The sequence below is a fragment of the Gracilinanus agilis genome, chromosome 4, assembly GCF_016433145.1.
Source record: "Gracilinanus agilis isolate LMUSP501 chromosome 4, AgileGrace, whole genome shotgun sequence".
Classification (NCBI taxonomy): Eukaryota; Metazoa; Chordata; class Mammalia; order Didelphimorphia; family Didelphidae; genus Gracilinanus; species Gracilinanus agilis.
The window spans coordinates 476,057,637-476,076,545 of NC_058133.1; the positions used below are offsets into that span (position 1 = coordinate 476,057,637).

Here is an 18,909-nt window from a genome sequence, read left to right on the forward strand (position 1 = left end):
ACTCCACCCTGCCCTGAAGATGATACAAAGGGGAAGGTAAAAAAAACTCAGGAAAGAAGTTTTATTTTCAAACTTCTAAGAAGGCATTACAAATGCCAGGTAGAAATCCAAACAAAACCCTAAAACCAAAATGAGAAGCATACCCTGGGGACAGCCAAGAGAAGTCCAGCCAACTGGAGGTGGGGAGAAAGGGACACTCTAGGCTAAGAAATCTCACCCAGGAGCCTGAGTCTGTTCATTAGTGTCTCTGTATTAAGGAGCAAAAGATGGGGCAGAATGAACCCTACTCCCCACCATCTTGATGCTTCCCTGTATAATGGAGAGGAAAATCAGGGGACAGCAGCAGGTGGGTGTACAATATGGGAGGCACAACCCTTGGACAACACTGAGACTAGCCCCATGGACTTGATCAGCTCTTGCCATGGCAGTTGCTGCTACCTGCTCTCTAGTACCCCACTACTAAGAAAACCCAGAAGGATTGAGGCAAGCAGGCAGGCAAATGGAGTAGCCATGAGAAGCCTCTCAGAAGAGTGGGGCACATCAGACTAGGCACAGTAGCTTGGCTTGGGATGAGGCTATAGAAGGACACAGTCTGACTCCTGTTTTGACCGCTGCCGTCGTTCTCCAGCTGGACGTCCAGATGCAGCCCCTCTCTCCTGTATCAACATGAACAATTAGTCAACTATTAACCCTAGAAAAGTATCAGAGAAAATGGAATTTGGTCTTGTATGCTTATGGGACAGTAGAGAGGACAGAAGTAAGAGGAGGTGCTAATAGAACCTTAGGAGGGACGGTATTGGGGTGCTGTGGGAGTTTGAAAGTTAGAAAAACAGCAGCTAGGGACATAGATTAGAAGACAAAGAATTACTTGGGAGAAAGGACTAGCATTAAGGAGGGCCTGAAGAAAAGCAGGACTTGCCTGGGAAGGATACTAAAGCTAGTGCTGAGAAAACAGATGAACAGGGTGGGTTACCTGAGGTGATGGAGCACGGGGTGGCATAGGCTGCACCTGCTGTTGCTGGTATTCCTCCTGCTGCAGCTGCCTGGCCAGTTCCAGATCACTGAGACCCAAGGTGCCTTGTTGCTGTTGTTGCTGTAGGGACAGGGCAATCATATAGTCCTGAAAAGGAAAAGAGGGTCTGATCAGGGAAGATACTAGGGAAACTCAGGTCTAACTTTACAAATAAGTCCTGCATCCCCCCAAATCACCAGCTCTTTCTTCTTAGCAGCTAATGTTGAAACAAAAAAATTGATTAACCTTGTATAATGCATGGCCAGAGATACCCGAGACAATAAATAAGGACGATCAGAAGGCAGAAGCAGAAAGAAAGGAAGTAAATGGATATTCTACATTTTATTCCCTAACCTGAGATCCATAGACCTAGGAGTCTGTGGATAGATTTCTGGGGGTTTGTATGGGGAAAAAATTAAAAATTTATTTTCACCAGCCTCTTGACTGAAATCTAGCATTTCCTTTGATTATGAATTGAAAAAAACCAACCAAACAACAACAAAACCCAAAGATAAAATATTCTAAGAAGAGGTCTGGGACTTCACCAGAGTGCTGAAGGGGTTGATGGCACAAAGATGGTTAAGAACCTGGAATACATCATCCAAAACAGGTTATACATCAAATGAACTCCCTTACTCTTCATCTTTCTGTTGCTCCCTGAAGCCAGCAGAAACCCCTGCTTGTCCCACTCACCTGATCCACTTGTCGTTGTGTCTCCTGAGACTGAGCCCCACTCCCTGCAGCAGCCTCCTTGCCCAGGGAGTGGCTTAGGCGGAAGTCGGAATCACAGAAGCAGCTGTCTCCATCCACATTGTGTAGGCTCTCCCAGACCACCTGTTCCTCCTGCAGAAAGCCCTGATCAGTGACCAGGAGGTAGAGATGACTCTGTAGAAGCAGAGAAGTGTGCTCAGAAAATAGTTGATGGGAGCCTTGGGGATTTTCACAGAGCCACTACTGCTAGGAAGTAAATGAATCTCCTGGGATTAGCAAAAAAAAAAAAAAGTGTGAGCATAATTTTGGCTACATACATCCTTTTTGAGTCCATGTTTCCATAGGATGATAGACTTAGAACTAAAAGGGACCTCAGTGCATTATTTGGGAATAAAGGGTATAACAATGGATAGAATGCTGGCCTGGAGAGTCTCTTTCTGAGTTCAAATCCAGCCTCAAATGCTAGCAGTGTGACCCTGGGCAAGTCACTTAACCCTGTTTGCCTCAGTTTCCTCATTAGTAAAATGAACTAGAAAAGAAAATGACAAGCCACTCTAGTATCTCTGCCAAGAAATCCCAAATGGGATCACCGAGAGTCAAACGTAAACAATGGCTATCTGAGCATAAATGTATGTCATCTCTGTGATTCTGTTCTCCCTAATACTGTCCCATCCTTTCTACAATGATTGCCTGCTACTCACAGGCTATGGAGATGGAGTCACAACTAAATTCTTCACTGAATCACAATAGTTTAAATAGAATGAATGGGGAGAATATGATGTAGGAAAGAGGTTAAGTGGGAATCTTAGGCAACCCCCTGAAACCTCTATTACCTTATGCTTGATCATAGTGCTAAAATGGTTGTTTCGGAAAAAAACACTGAGTTCTCCTTCCTTGGCAGCAGCTGTTAGCTCACATAGTCCATGGTATGTCAACTGCGCTGCTGTCACTTCCAGGAACTGCTCGGCAATTAGGCCTGGTAAGGAAGACACAGACCAGGCTGAACTTTTGTTCAGATCCAAAGCTCCAAATGGAAAGGATCACCCAGACAAGACCCTAAAACTCTAGGGGCCCTTTAAAGTCCAATCATCATTATCTCCCCAAACTTTACCTCCACCTCCCCTATTGCTTGCCTTAGTTTCCTCTCCCTATAAAGCAGGAAGTGTTTTCTAAAGGTAGAGAGTAGAAGCATTACCTTCTGTCACCAAGTTGGTATCATTTGAATGCTTACAGGTGATAATCTTCTCTACCAATTGATTGTAACTCAGTTTGCCAACTGCACTCACAGCCTCAGGGCTCTGCCGGGATAATGAGGTGGAATGAATGAAGAGAATCCCTTTCTCCCTCCCTACCCCAAAGAAAAAGTCTCCTATATCCCACCTTGGCTACAATCACATGACCAAAGATGCCTGATTGCTCAACTCATGAAGACTTAGTCTATATTTGCATGTTGTATTTGCACTTTATTTTAATGTCTTTTATTTAAGGTCAAAATGATCAGAAATTCCTATCAATCATTGCCCTCTATATTCTAATGGCCCATCTCAGTCCCCCATCTTTTCTTTCCCTCTTAATATCCATCCTGTTCCTGCTGCTCTCCTCAGTACCCATTCCTTTGGAGAAATTGAACTCCTTTCCCTCTTACCTGTGGATCCACTAGCCAACCATGGTAGAGGGGAATGCCAAGTAGGTCAAAGACACTGCACTCAGGCGTATACTCAAAATCAGAGACGCCTGTGAATCGCACGTTGACATCCAGACCCGTGGCCAGTTTGGGTAGTACTGTCATTGCATCATCCACATTCTGGGGGACAAAGAAGCCAGCCCATACCTCCACACACCTCCCAGAAGAGAATTCAATCCTGCTATTTCCATACTCCTGAGGCCCAACAGTGTGGATTCACCTCCCCCTAGACCCTTGTATGATCTCGCCCTCCCAATCCTTGTTTTTGCTTCTTCAACTCAAACAGACAAGAATCTTTCTGGGGAAAAGAACTCCTGCCTTAAAAGTATTGGGAAAAGGGAAAAATATTAGGGAAGGAGGGAAAGAGATTCCTCTAAGTTGCCCTGTGGTGAAATGCCCACTTCCATTCCCTACAAATCTTCTTTCTTCAGGTCTCTAACTATTTTGGAAGTCCCTCCTGCCTTACCTGCTGAAAATTTAGTTGCAATGCTTCTGACTTCTCTTGTGGCTTGATGGATAGTAGGCAGTCTCCTACAGTAGAAAGTCCCTTATGAACTAACCCTGGCAAAGCTCCCAAACAGGTTATCCGTTATCTTGGAGAACTGGAGATCCATAATAGAACTCAGATATGAAGATACCTTAGAGTTCATCTGGTCTTAACCCCCTAATTTAATATATAAGCAAATAAGTCCAGAGAAGGCTACACAGAAAGGTTGTAGCCAAGCAACAGTTCTAATTCAAGTCTCCTGACTACCAATCCAGTGTTCTAGCCAGTCAGCCTTATAGAAAATGTCTAACAAGAAAAATTCCTTGTTTTTCTGAATTTTAACTCTAGACAAATCAATTACCCACAGGGCTGCATTGAATACCACTCTAGCCCACATGCAGCTCACTCACCTAGGTGTGCCATTAGTTCATCTGATGTGATCATTTCCTTTTGAGGGGCTAGCTTCACCTGAAGATAAGAAGGAATACCCAAAGAATTAATGGTGTGTCTGTCCTTTCACAAGGTCCAGAATACAAAGCATTATAGAGAAAGAGACCTACAGAGGGAAAAAGCTAGGGGAATGAGGTGATATGAATTAAAACATGTACAATTATGATAAAAATGGAGATTAAATACCAGGAAAGAACTTCCCATTTTGCAAGGGAATAGGATAAAGAGGAATTGGATCTATCTCTGAGTTACTGAAATAGATAGCATAATTTCAAGTTCTATGGCATTTGAAAGAAACAGGAATAATGTGGAAGGAAGCTGGAGAAGGAGATATTCAACCTTCCTCTCAAAAGAAATTCTTCCTGTGCCTCTACATGTACACATGCACATACCTTCCACTGAAGAAAGAGGATGTTCATGATGGCAAGCAGTGGGCAAGGCCCATTGGTGCTCTGAGTGATAATGGGTGTCCGTTCCCCCTTCCAGGGGATCCACTTCACACAATAAAAGTCAGGCTCCTGAGGGTGGCTTGAAGGAGACTGAGGGAGCTCCTGAGGGTTGAGCTCCACTTTCACTTCCTCTGCTGAAGCCTGGGTTTCTAGGGCTGGTTCTGGTTGTGGTGGACTATCATCTGGAGGTGGTGATTCCATGTTACCCTTCTCCTCGCCAAGCAATGAGACTTGCTTCTCTGGATCCTCCCCTCCAACTGCACCCTTAGTATCTTGAACATCTTTGCCCTTGGGATCCAACTCTGACTTTGAAAGGACTTGGTTATTCTCGAAGGTATCTGCTTCTGGAGTCCTCTCATCAGAGGATGGCTGTCCTGGTTGAGGGTGTTCCATTGCTAGAAAGAAGCAAGCAGATTGTATTCCACAGACGAACTATCTCTAAGGATATGTTTGATCCAGCCTTGGCTATTAGCAGAATGAATAGTTCAAGGAAAAGTTAAGCATCAAATACAAGGAGATCTCAGAAAGCCTAGGAAAAGGAGGGTAGTGATAGTGATGAAAAGCTGTGTGTGGTTCAGGCACTGCCTCTCTATTAGACACAAACATAGAAATCCTTCCCAAGGTCTATCCTTTACTCTTCTGCTACAGTTTGGGGCAATGCAAGGCAGGGAGATTTTCTCAAAAAAGCAGAAAATTTCCTTCAGTGCTGTAAAAGAGGCATTATTCTAACTTACTATCCCCCTTTTCAAAGAATTCCAAGAACCTTAAACTTATTCATCCTTTTAACCCTCCTGAAGACAGAAGGGAGAAAGCAGATAAGTTATTTCTCTTCTTCTCCTGGTTTGTATAAACAGTAGGGTCCCAGGCTGATCATTATCTCTGCCTCTAGCTGGCTGTTACTAGATGGAACCAAAGAGAAGAAGGCATTCAAATATGTGGTGGATTATTCCAGTGAAATCAGGAGCTCAACTTGGGATCAGCTCTCAGAAATAAAGAGAATAAGGAGAAAAAGAACAAAAGTGAGAAGACATACAAGGGGAGCAAAAAGCACAGAAAGATTAAGAGAAAAACTCCATCAAATAGCACTAATGATTATTAAAATCCTGGTATTCTGCTCTCCCAATGAAGGTCATCAAGACAGCTACCCCAATCATAACTCTCAGAATAAAGAGGGCTGAAAGCACTGTCTGGACTTTTTTTTTTTTAACCTGTACCTTTTTCTTATAATCAATACTAAACATCATCTCTAAAACAGAAGAGTGTTAAGGGCACATAACTGGGGTTAAGTGACTGGCCCAGGAGGTGTCTGAACCAAAATTTGAATCCAGGTCCTCTCAACTCCAGATCTGGCACTCTATCCACTGTGCAATCTTGATGTCCCAGGACTCCTCTGTCCTAAACCAAGGCCTGCTACCAAAAGATACCCTGAATATAGAGGCTATAAGCTCTCCTCAAGGAACAAGCTATCAGCTTTCCCCCTTCCTTTCCATGAAGGGTAAAAGAGTGAATAAGTTTAAGGTATTTGAAGTTCTTAGAAAAGAGAGATAGTAAGTTAGAATAATGCTCCCTTCAGGATACTGAGGAAAATTTTATGCTTTTCTGAGAAAACCTCCCTGCTTTGCATGGCCCCAAACTGTAGCAGAAGAATAAAGGATAGACCTTAGGAAGAACTTCCCAGGAGGTGAGGAAGAGAAATATAGGAATAGGTTATGCATACTAAACTGAAGTCCTGATCAAACACCAAGAGTTCTAATCTCAGAGCACAGAAGCAGCCTCTAAAATAGACTGGAAGAAAGGGATAACCTTTCCTTACAACTCTACCTCATCAAATACATTCACCCCTTTTGAACTCACCTACCCCATACATATATATAATATGCATTTTCTCTTTGTTTATATATAATGTATAGGGGGTTGGACAGGGATCAACTTGTGGAACTCTATAAAGAGTTGAATTCCATCTCCGTATGGACAGTGTGGACTTATTCAATTATGAATAGATATATTCATAATTCACTAAGAATGAATGAATAGATATTATTGGAGATTGATTTATATTGTTATGGATTGATTTGGAATGAATTAGTTGACACAACTATTGGGTCAGAACACTCTTTGCATAGGGGCTATAAACTAAAACAGATTACCAAACCTTTCATCCTTTTTGCCATTTTTGGGGGACAGTGCATAGAGAATGAGACCTGGGTTCTGAAGGTTCCTATGCCCATCTTCCCTTCTATAATGACTACCTTTGGGCAGAGACACATGGGAGGTACATCGTTCTCATCCATTTGGCCTAAAATGATTGTTCCTGGAGCCCAAATCCCAGAACTCCAATACCTTCTGGATGGAACAGAGGATTTCCTGGCCAATATCAAGAACCTGGCCAATGTGATAATAGAAGGTCAGCCTTCTCATAAGAGGAAGGGGACATTTCCTGGGCAGTGTTGACCTGTGGTTTTTTCTCTGATAACTTCAAGTTTGAGAATTCTGGTACTTGGGCATTTATAGGTAGAAAGGAAATTATTAGGTAACGCCAATTTCTTAGAGAAGAAGAAAATCATACATATGACTCCTTGAGCTGGAAAGGCAGCAAAGGACTGAAACTGCAACATGAGGGAGCAAAAGATTTCTTTATCTTTCCCTGCTTCCATGAATTATTTGAATGGTATAGGTCCAATGGGAAGAGGATGGTTAACAATGCTTTTCCTTTCTAGGGCTAGTATGTAGCTTCAGAGTAGTACTCTAAGGCTCAATACCTATATGAAGATGAATGTTGGGGAAGGAGATTGCCTCCCTAACAACCTCAAGTTCATTTCTCTTCCTAAGGGAATCTGAACCACAGGGTGGTGCTATGAATCTGAAGGACCATATAGGTACCCAAGTAGGTGGAACTCACTGGCAAGGGAATGGGAATCTAATTGACTACTTAGAGACTATTGTGAATATTTGTTTTCTCATTTTCTGAAGAGTAGAATAAAGTCTGTCCTATACTCAATATGCACTATTACCTTGAGTGCTTATATAGGCCATTTAGATCCTTTTACCCCCATCTTTGGAGACCAAGTTTGAATTATAGTCTAAGATTTCCCAAAGGCAAATCAATAGTAGTGATAGAAGACAAAGAGACATGGTCTATGTGACTGCCCCCAAGACTACATCCAGTTAAGAACCCAGAACTTCAGAGATTGAGTTACAGGTTATATATACATGACTACAACAATAAATAATTTACTTTTTTAACACATGTTCTTGTTCCACATTCATCTAGTTATCTTTGCGTCCTTTATGCCCATAACCATTTAACTAAGTAGTGATAGGGACATATACATGCCTTAGATGATAGTTGATGAAAAGTCTTAGGTCTTGATCTCTAGCAAACATCCCCCCTTAAGTCCCCTTTTACACAGGACCACTAAGAAAGAAATGAAATCTTCATAGAAATCATGCGTTCTTCATTTGTCTATGCTAGGCCAGAATGCTCCCCATTTTGAAACAGATAGGGATTTGAGGGTGTAAGCGATAGAAAGAACTGGGAATGGGGGATGAGAAATGAACATTCAGATTAGAAGAACTGGAGGAATGGGGCTTCAGCACACTTACTCAAACTACCCATACTCTGAACTCAAATATGTAATAGTTAACTATATATCATTTGTATTTTGTTAATTTTAGAGCAGCATGCACAGAAAGTACTTTCATGTTTTATTCCCTTTTCTCTTTCTCTCTGTCAGCCCTATTCCCCCAACCTTAAAAGGAAACTCAGGAAGTTGATAGTAAAATGATTGGTAAAGGTGGAACAGTTTAGAAAAGCTTCTCTCATATCTTCTGTATAGTACTGGAAACTAAAATTAATTGAGGAGTAGGAAGCTAAGTAAAAACTCCAGAGGCAGATATCCTTAAAAATAATGGGGGTCTATTGAGTCAGAAGAGACTAGATCAGGGCTAGCAGGTAGACAATGAGAAAATTTGAGAAATGTAGAAAGCCCCCATATTTCAAGGTATACAAAATAACATCCTGATACTATGCCCACCTTTGGTGTGGCGGGCTTTAGGATTTCGTTGTAGCAGAAATTAAATGAGGCCCTCAAACCAAAATCGAACAGTTTTCTCTTCCTCTTCGTTCCACCAATTCTTAACCATGTTCTCTACCTTAGGTCAATGAAGATGAAATAATGCCTTAGCCCCTTCTTGGGACATAAGGGGCATTATCCAGAAATTCTTAGAGAAAAACCAGTTATGACAAATTCAAAAGCAAAAGAAAAGAGGGACATGTAGCTTACTGCAAGGAGATCCCAGGAAACTTCCCTTCTCACTTAAGTCCCTCAAATGTCCCTGCCTCCCCTTCAGTTTTCCCCAAACTCCCAATGAATGATTCAGAGTTTCTCCTCCAAATAACTCAAAACAGTATCATGGTGCCCCATCTACTTGCATACATAAAGCAAGATGAATTAAAGGGAAGAAAATGTAAGAATCAAAAAATTCCTTCTACATTTTCCCCCTCTGAAGACCTTTCAGAATGTATGGAATAAAGCTTGGAAGGGTGGTGTCATCTCCCAAAGGAGGTCAGGGGAAAGGAAGTAATTAAAAGAAAGTTTTACCTTAAACCAGAGGGAGTTCAGACTCAGCTCAGGAGTTTGATAGGAGGTTCTCAATCCAGAGAAGGATGCTCTCTGCCCAGCTTCAATAGCTTCTCGCAGCTGTCAACACCTGGGCTTACAGGCTTCAGAGCTGGTTGGTGTCCAGGCTTGATCGAAGCAGTTTCCGTACTCACGCCCACCACTGTAGGGCAGTGGAAAGGAGGTTGGGATGCCACAGACACAACTCAGGTTTCCTCCCCTAGCCCCACCCTTTCAAATACATATACCTTTCAAATCGGTAGACCCCTTTAGGCTTTGGGAGGGTCTCCAGGTCTAGCGTGTGCTCTTCAGGCCCTGGCTAAAGCCTGGTTTTCCAAAGGGAAGTTTCTGTCTGTTCTTCTTTTCCTTCTTTTTTTCTATTGAGAAAAATCATCAGTTAAGGACAGATTCCCTAGGGCAGGGTGTAGACTGCCGAGTACCAAAAGGTTTTCATAAGGGCCATCTGCCGTGGTCAGCAGCTCGGCGACAGGCAGAGAGAGGGAGAGGAAGAAGGAGAAGGAAGCAGAGAAAAACAACAGAGCCCTTCTGTTCCCTCCCACTGCTGCTAGAGAGAGGATGAGGGCTCTTGTGCCTCTCTGGTGAGAGCTGGGAAGAGCAAGAGAGAGAGGAGGAGCAGGAGAGGGAGGGATCAGTGTGCCGCCCACCCAGCACTGGAAGAACAACAAGGGAGCTTCCAGTGTGAGTTATTCCCAGTGGACTCATTTAATGCCAACGTATGCTTGGTCTTTTTGGCCCTTGTTCCCTTCTAGGTGCTCTTAGCCCCCATTCCTCTTTCCCCCAAGCCTTTGCTGGATCATTTTTGAGCCCTTGACAAACTACTGGTAGAGCTCTACTTATACAACCTTATACTCAGTGGTAATTGAGAAGGCAGTAGTCAGTCCAAGACTCTTGGTGTCCAGTTCTTTGGCCATTTCCCCACTGCTATCACCCCCATTAATTACCAACTTAGGGAGCATCAAAGTAAGGGTAGAGGTTCAGAGAGGGAAATAAAGAGATGGAGAAGTAAATGCAAACCTTTGAAGAAACAATATAACAACTTTGCTTCAGCCATTACCTTTGGGATAAGGATGAGTAGAATGAAGATAATGGGGGACCCCTGAGAAGAGAAGTGACAGGAAGGTAGGAATTTTATTTCTAAATTCTGAGAAGACCCCAAATTTACCCGAACAGGCAGTAAGTGGCTACATGGGCCAGGCACGGTGCTAAGGGTTAGGAATATAAATTACCAAACCCAAGACTTGAATAGTGATGCTCTGGACTGGGGGTAGTTGGAAATTTTCTTGGTCTTGGAAGGGCAAATGATGGTTTAAGGTGGCAGGAACTCATAGAATCACAAGGTTGAGAGCTAGAATGTCCCATAGACATATTAGACTCAACATTTCTAAAATAGGACCCATTATTTTTCCTTCCTAACCTTCCCTTACTTCCAAACTTTCCAATGTCAAAAATGAGTCTGTCATTTCAAAAAGCTCACATTCTACTTAAGGATACAACACATATACAGATAAGTGTATATAGCAATATAGAATACCAATCAATAAGCATTTAAGAGTCTATGTGTTAGGGACAGCTAGGTGGCTCAGTGGATTGAGAGCCAGGTCTAGAGATGGAAGGTCCTGGATTCAAATCTGGTCTCCAACACATCCTAGCTGTGTGACCCTAGGCAAGTCACTTAACCCCAATGACCTAATCCTTATTGTTTCTGTCTTGGAACAAATACGTAATATGAATTCTAAGGCAAAAAGTGATGGTTTAAAAAAAAAGGTGTATGTGTGCTGGGAATACAAAGAATGAAACAATTTCTGTTCTAAAGGAGGAGACAACAAGTACATGTATAACTATATACGAAATAAATATAAAGAAAATAAATACAGTATCATTAAATACAAAGTAATTGGGAGATAGGGCACAAGAAGTTGAGATAAGGAAAGGCTAACTAGTAGCTGGTGCTTGAACTTATCTTGAAGAAAGAGAAGAATTCTGAAGCAAAGGTGAGAAGGAAGTACATCGTGAGCATGTGGAATAGCCAGTATGATGGCAGAGAGAGGAGAGATGGAATGTATTATATGAGGAAGAAGAAGAAGATGAGTTTTGCTGGATCGGGGGAAAGGGAAGAAATGTTCAGGGAAGGTAGAAAGATAGGTTGAGACAATGTTGTACAAGGTTTTAAAAGCAAAATAGGGAAGTTTATAATAGATCCTGGAATCATTAGCGTACCATTAGAATATATTTAACAGGGAATGACATGGGTGCAGCTAGGTGGCTCAGTGATAGAGAGCTGGGGCTGGAATTAGGAGGACATGGGTTCAAAGCTGACCTCAGATACTTCCTAGCTGTGTGACCCTGGGCAAGTCACTTAACCCCAAATGTCTAGCTCTTATGGTTCTTCTGCATTAGAATCAATATTTAGATTAGTATTGATTCTAAGATGGAAGGTAAGGGTTTCAAAAAACATATATAAAGAATGACATGGTAAAATCTTTGTTTAAGGAAAATTAATTTACGTGAAGGATTAAAATAAAGAATGACTTAAGGCAGATAGATCAATTAGAAAGTCTTTGCAATAATCTAGGCAAGAGGTAATAAGAGCCTGAATGAAATTGGTGGTAATATAAGTGGAGAGAAGAGGTCCAAAGTGAGAAATGATGTGGAGGTAGATAAGGAAGAGAATTTCTGCTGGTTAAATGTATATAGTAAAAGAGAGTTAGAAATTAAGGAAAATTCAAAGGTTCCTGGGAACTTGAAAGAATGCTATCATCTACAGGAATAGAGAATTCTAGAAAATGGGTAGGTTTGGAGAGAAATCTCTTTAAGTTTCTGTTTTGCACATGTTAAATTTAGGATATCTCTGGGACATCAACTTTGACATGCCTAGTTGGCACTTGGCGATATAGGACTAAAGCTCAGGAAAGATTGGAGTTGTATATACAGGTCTGAGTTATCTGCATAAGAATGATAGTTAAACTCCATGGGAAATAATAAGGTTACTGAGATAGTAAAGAGGTAGGAAGGAGAAGGGGCCCAGGATATAACTATGTTCACTAGCAATGAGGGCATAATAAGATCATGAGCTAGGAAAGGATTCTGAGATGTGGTCAGAGAAGTAGGAGAAGAACCAGGAGAGACTCATGTGATGAACATCTAGAGAAGAGAATATAGAACCTAGAAAAAAAGGTCAATTAATAGTTTTCCATGCTTCAGAGAGGTCAAGGAGGATGAGGACTGAGAATCAGATTTGGCAGTTAAGAGACCTATGCTAACAGTGGAAAGAGTAGTTTCATTTGGATGATAAACTTGGAAGCCAGATGGCAAAGGGCTAAAAAGTGAGAGAAAAAGTAAGGAATCAGGAACATAGCTTTTTTTTTTTTTTATTCTGCCATTCACAGATCATGAAGCAGTACTACTGATTAATAATTTCCCATTTTACTTTGTCTTTGAGCTGTTTCCCTCAAAATCCAATTTTTTGGGTTAGATCAGGAGATGAACTCCTTCCCCAGAAGATGGGAACCACTCTGATGCAGGAAATTCTGCTGCCAATAGTCAGGTATACTAGACGAATCCAGGACCTCAGGATCTTTCAAATTCCAAGTTACCTCCAAGCCTGGACATGTCCACCCCCTTGGTAGTGCAGTGGATAGAGAACTTACCTTGAATCAGGAAGATGAGTGGAAATCCAGCTTCAGATTCATTCTTACTGTGTGACTTTGGGCAAATCACTTAAACTTCACTCAAATCACTCAGCTTCAATTTACTCATCTGTAAGATGGAGATAACAATAGTACTTAACTTCACAGGATCATTGTAAGGAGCAAAAAAAAAAAAGGCTAACATTACTAAATGGATGGAGTTCTTTTTAAGGATTAAAGTGCTATAAAAATGCTAGCTATTTATTATTTTTTATGTTTGGTAGCCTAATAAAGAAGAGAAGCATGAAGCAGAATAGATAGCCCAGAAGGGGCACAGGAAAAAGCCCTTCCAGTTGTCTCCCTAAACTAGAGACTAGAGACTCCCCTATAGTTTCTCTGGTTTCCTTCAAGACTCAGTGAAAGTCTCACCATCTGCTCATTTCCCTTATGGCTAATGCCTTCCCTTTTTTGACATTTTTCTATATTGGATATACAGAATAAATATCCTGCATTTGCAGAATCTTGTTTGAATGTAACTATTTGTTATTGTCTTTCCTAATGGATTGCGGGTGTCTGGAGAGCAAGAGCCATTCGTTGTTTGCCATTCTTTTTATCCTCAGAGCTTAGCACAAATTTAGTAAGTGCTAGTTGGTTGACTGGCAGGTGGTCGTCCGACCCCCGACTCCTTTGCAGAAGGTCTCAAGGTTTTTTGATGTCACCTAGAGAATAGACAGTGCTTCACCTGTAAGGTGGAGTTAGGAAGACCTGAGTTCAAACCTGACCTCAGACACACCCTAGCTATGTAACCCTGGGCAAGTCACTTAACCCTGTTTGTCTCAGTTTCTTCTGTAAAATGAGCTGGTGAAGGAAATGTTAAACCACCCCAGTATCCTTGCCAAGAAAATCCCAAATGGAGTCAGGAAGAATTGGGCGAGACTGAACAACAAGGAGAGTAGAAGGAAGAAATTATCTCTTTTAAACTAATGTGGCACTTCTATCCCTTGAAAATTCGAGTGGTCAAAATGCTCTAGGATTTTTTGAGAAGGGAGATCATTTTGTTCTCTGGGAACAAGGACTCCCCTGGAAAACTCAGGGATGGTGTCCACTGGATGCTATTTAACAAACAAGATGATCGTCTGAGATGCTTTGTGAACCAGAATTATATGGACATGCTTGGATTGAGGAGAAAAAAGCAGAAGTCAAAGTTTAGACTCTTGAGTTATTTGCAAACGTCCACTAAGTAATCTTTTCCAAAATGTCCCTCTTTCTCTTCTCAAGACTTCAACGTTTCCTCAGGGCCACGAGACTACATTTCCCAGTAAGCCCCGCGCCACACGGGGACACATTCCCGTCTCCGGAAACTCACTCGGTGGGCGGGGCCAAGGAAGACGTGGTTCGAGACGTGGCGAGAAACAAGTGTTTCTTCCCCTTCCGAGGGGCGGGGTGACGTCGGCTACGTGGAGGTCTGATGACGTGCCCTCTCTTTGGGGAGGGGGCGGGATCGGTACTAGGTGTGTGCGAGCCCCGCCTCCTTGTGCCCTCCTAGCGGCTTGCGCCTCCCGCCCGCTGCCTGTGGCCCGGGGGTTCGGGGCGGGGCGTGTTGTGTAGAGGGGAGTTCGGGAGGGGGGGGTGGGCAGATCTCCCGGCAGTTTTGCAGGGCCGTGTAGGAGGCTGCGCCGCACCGCGCCCGCTCGAGCTTGGCCATGGAGCGCTTCTTGCTGGGCTGCCGGGCCGCTGTGCAGGTAATGGGGCCGGGCCTTCGTGAAGGCGGGCCGGGGTGGGCTGGGCGTGTGAGGAAGGGGACTCTGATCACCGAGAGGGGAAATGCCACCGCTACAGGGGCGCGGAGCCGGGGGCCGAGCGTCCCCGCCCCTGCGGACTCTGGGCTCGCTGTCCTGGGGAACCCCCTCCCCCGGGGTGTCCCTGCCCCCGGGCTCTTCAGGGTGCCCCGCCCCCGGGGGGACCGGACGGACGGACAGACAGAAGAGCCGGGCCGGTTTCCCTTTGCTTTCTTCCCCGGCTGCCCTTGGGGCTGTCGGCGGGTTTGTCTGCAGACCCGAACACATAGGTCTTCTTGGCAGAGTTTGGGCATGTTCTAGATAAAAAGCTGTTATGGGTCTTGGTTTCTGTGCTAAACATATACGTTGTCACCCCACACTGCTCTTCACACGCACCACGTGTTGTGCTGCCCCCGTGTTTTCTCTTTTTAGGCACCCACACTTCCATCATAATTCCCTGCCGCCCGAATGAGTAAACAGAAATAATCTTTAACACGACTATTGAATATTAGCTTGGCTTCCATCCTCTTTGAATACTGTACTGTTTAGCCCGTACCTGGTGAATGGCTAAATCTGCTTAGGCTGGGGCATCCAATATAAATTGTTAAGTGGCATCTGATGGAGCTTTTAGATGTGCAAAGTGCTTTACAAATGTTATCTAATTTGTTTCCACACCAATTATTTGAGCTTTGTGCTACAGTTATTACCCCCATTTAAAAAAAAAAACAAAAACAACCTTTACATCCTGGAGTGGTTACTAAGTATCTCTTCTAACTAGGTAATTGGGGATAAGTGACTTGCCCAGGGTCACAGAGCTAGAAAGTATCTGAGTTGGAATTTGAACCAAGGTCCTCTCAACTGTCTATATCCATTGGAACCACCTAGCTGCCCCTTTATTATCCCCTTTTTACTTTTACTTGAGGAAACTGAGGCCCAGAGAGACAAGGAATGAGATGTGATTCAAATGAATGAAAATGACAAAAAAACGATTACAGTATGTCAACTACTGTGCTAAACACCGGAAATATAAATTAAGATTGAAACACTCCCTGCTCTTAAGGAGTTAACATTCTAATAGGAGAAAAGAACACATATTTTTCCTGGCTTCAAGTCCAGTGTTCTATCCACTATACCCATTGCAGGGTGCTACCTCTTTAAGTAGTTTGCCAGGGACTCTCCTAGGTGACCTAGCCCATTTTATTTCTAGGTCACATTATACCTAAAGCAACCTAGGAGTTAGTTGACTTTCTTTTTTCCTTTAAAAATCTCTTGATTTCATAATTTCCTTGTATTCAATGAAATCCGAACAAATGTTTATTAAGTGCATATTCTATTATTGATTAGTAGAGGGGCAGCTGGGTAGCTCAGTGGATTGAGAGTCAGGCCTAGAGATGGGAGGTCCCAGGTTCAAATGTGGCCTCAAACCCTTCCCAGCTGTGTGACCCTGGGCAAGTCACTTGACCCCCATTGCCCACCCTTACCACTCTTCTGCCTAGGAGTCAATACACAGAAGTTAAAGGTTTAAAATTAAAAAAAAAAATGAATAGTAGATGATAGTGCCTTATTATAGTCCTGATAGTAGGTTCAACCATTCTTTTTAAAAAATACAATTTTATTGATATCTTTTTGTTTATTTCAACACTAGAATTTCTGCCTGTATTCCTCTCCAATCCTTTCACAGAGAAACATTCCATATAAAAATTTTTTTATAAAGAAAAAGAAGAAAAGAAAGAAAACAGCAAAAACAATCACTACATTAGAAAAGTCTGAAAATATATGCAATATTCTATACCTGTGAACCTCCTATCTCTGCAAAAGAATAGGGTGAGGGGCATCTTCTCATATGTCTGCTTTGGTTCCATCCTTATTCTTTGTAATTTTTGCAACATTCCCTTTTGATCATTTTGTGGTTGTTCTTTCATTTACATTGTTGTAGTCATTGTATATGTTCTTTTCTTGGCTCTGCTTACTTTGTAAAGCTTCCCAGGCTTCTCTATATATATCATCATCTTTATTTCTTACAATATGATAATTTTCCATTACATTTTTGTATCTTGGTTTGTTTAGCCATTTCCCAATAAATGGGCATCTACTTTGTTTCTAATTCTTTTCAGCCATTTATTCTTTAACTTGGAGTATTTGAAACACTTGCCTCAAGAGTAAGGGTAAATTTTAAAACCAACAGTTATAGTTTAATTTTAAATTTAAGTACAATTTTAATTTCATACTAAAATTTAAAAACCAGTAATGTAAAGTTTTTCCTTATAAATAAAATTTGGAACATACCTAAAGACTTTACCTCTAAAATTTTGTGATTCTTGATATTGACAAGGAAAAAAATATGTAACTGTTTAGCAGTTAAGTATTGCCCCATGAGGTTTATTAAGTAGGCCCAGAGTAGGCAGCTTATGTGGCTCAGTAGATTGAGAGCCAGGCCTAGAGACAGGAGGTTCTAAGTTCAAATCTGGCCTCATACACTTCTCAGCTGTGTGACCCTGGGCAAGCCCTTAACCCCCATTGCCTAGCCCTGACCACTTTTCTGCCTTAGAACCAATACATAGTATTGATTCCAAGATGGAAGGTAAGGGTTTAAAAAAAAATAGGCCTAAAGAAGTAGATTTCAACACTTTTATGGAGCAGGGGTAAGGATAAAAAATGGACATGAAATTTAAATACAGATTAGGACCTTTGCTGCAATTTAAAGTCTTAGAGTATTGCCTTGATTACTGTAATCTCCAAGACCAGTTCAACTTTGTGACTTTTTATTCTGTTTAGATGGACTAAAAGGGCAACTGAAGTGCCCAAAGGAAGCCAACCAGGATGATAATGGACCTTGAGTCTATGATATTAGGATCAGCTGAAAGAATTGGACATATTTAGCTTTAAGAAAAGAAGACTGAGAATGGGGGGGGGCAGTTATGAGTATGAGACATGATAGTTATCTTTATTTAAAGATTGCTATACAGAGATGCTTAGACTCATTTTGTTTAACACCCCATCTTCCCCAAACAGCATAACCAGGAGTAATAGTAGAAGTTGCAGAGAGGCCAATTTATAACAACTATAGCTATTAAAATGGAATGGGCTCATTCAGTATCCCCTTCCTTGGAAAGGGGGTTGTATGTAAGTGAGGCTATATGACCAACCACTTGTTGAATTTCTTACAGAGGGAGTATCTTTTATATATGATTTGGACTAGATGGCCACTGAGGTCCCTTCCAGCTTTCAAACTGCATGACTAAGGATTATCCATTCAGTTCAACCAAATTTTGTTAAGCACTATTAGGTTATATTATAAAGTATTTACTATTTAGTATTTTAGTATTTGTTTTGTCCCACACAAGAGAGAATGGGGAAATGGTAATATAGGAGGAATAAGTGAAAGGAATAGTGGCAGGAGGATATATTTTACACAAGAAACGTTGATGAGAACAAAGGTTCATTCACATTGAGTAAGGTGTAGGACAACTAATAGAGAAGTAAGCAGAAGACTTAACAGTTGCTTAGTTATCTGATAATTCAACCAAGCCTTCTGTTAACATATTTTTAGCTTTTGTACCAGAAGAATGTTCTCCAGCTTTTGTCATAGTGGTATAGGATGATCCATTTAAAGGGAATCCTGTTTAACAAATTGGCTTATTTAAATTTGTCCTGTTCTGTTCTAGGACTAATGGCCCACATAGTGACTCACCTTTCACTAGAGTGTATATTTTTTATCTCCTGGATTGAGCTACCCTAGTGGTCAATCAGACAACTGCCCAGTGATCAGTGTAGTTTCCATACTTTTCAAGGGTTAGACTAGAATCAATAGTCGCCTGGTACTCTTGAAAATTTGTCTAATGGCCTAATGTTGAAATTTGCCTGATCAACTTTGTGGAGGTATTCTAATACTGTAATATGAAGTGTGTACCAGACAGATTAAGCTTTTGGAATTGAAGCTTCAGCTGGTATACTTCAAAAGTGATCATCAGAGACAAAGCAACCAGGGTTCTGCCTTATAGATCCTTTAAAAAAGGGACAAACATCTTATTTACTCATGGCTCTTGGATTCCATTTCTTCCATCAGAAGCTC

At 41.9% G+C, this 18,909-nt stretch overlaps 2 protein-coding genes across 2 annotated transcripts in view; one reads left to right on the forward strand and one right to left on the reverse strand.

The window, feature by feature from the left end:
- Nucleotides 1–46: 46 nt before the first annotated feature.
- MINDY1 (MINDY lysine 48 deubiquitinase 1) lies at nucleotides 47–13,107 on the reverse strand. The gene is made up of 12 exons (XM_044672671.1): nucleotides 13,081–13,107; nucleotides 9,661–9,789; nucleotides 9,395–9,575; nucleotides 4,737–5,188; nucleotides 4,305–4,362; nucleotides 3,874–3,938; nucleotides 3,369–3,527; nucleotides 2,919–3,021; nucleotides 2,557–2,699; nucleotides 1,706–1,897; nucleotides 974–1,120; nucleotides 47–656 (listed from the first exon to the last, which is right to left on the reverse strand). Exons 4-12 carry the CDS (start codon nucleotides 5,184–5,186, stop codon nucleotides 576–578), a joined length of 1,398 nt encoding a protein of 465 aa, XP_044528606.1. The 5' UTR covers nucleotides 5,187–5,188; nucleotides 9,395–9,575; nucleotides 9,661–9,789; nucleotides 13,081–13,107; the 3' UTR covers nucleotides 47–575.
- Nucleotides 13,108–14,743: 1,636 nt separating this feature from the next.
- The window catches only part of PRUNE1 (prune exopolyphosphatase 1), a 70,331-nt gene continuing 66,165 nt past the window's right edge, over nucleotides 14,744–18,909 (forward strand). The window contains exon 1 of the mRNA XM_044672673.1: nucleotides 14,744–14,801. Coding sequence (XP_044528608.1) covers nucleotides 14,763–14,801 — 39 coding nt within the window. The 5' untranslated portion in view covers nucleotides 14,744–14,762. The remainder of the gene's footprint in view (nucleotides 14,802–18,909) is intronic.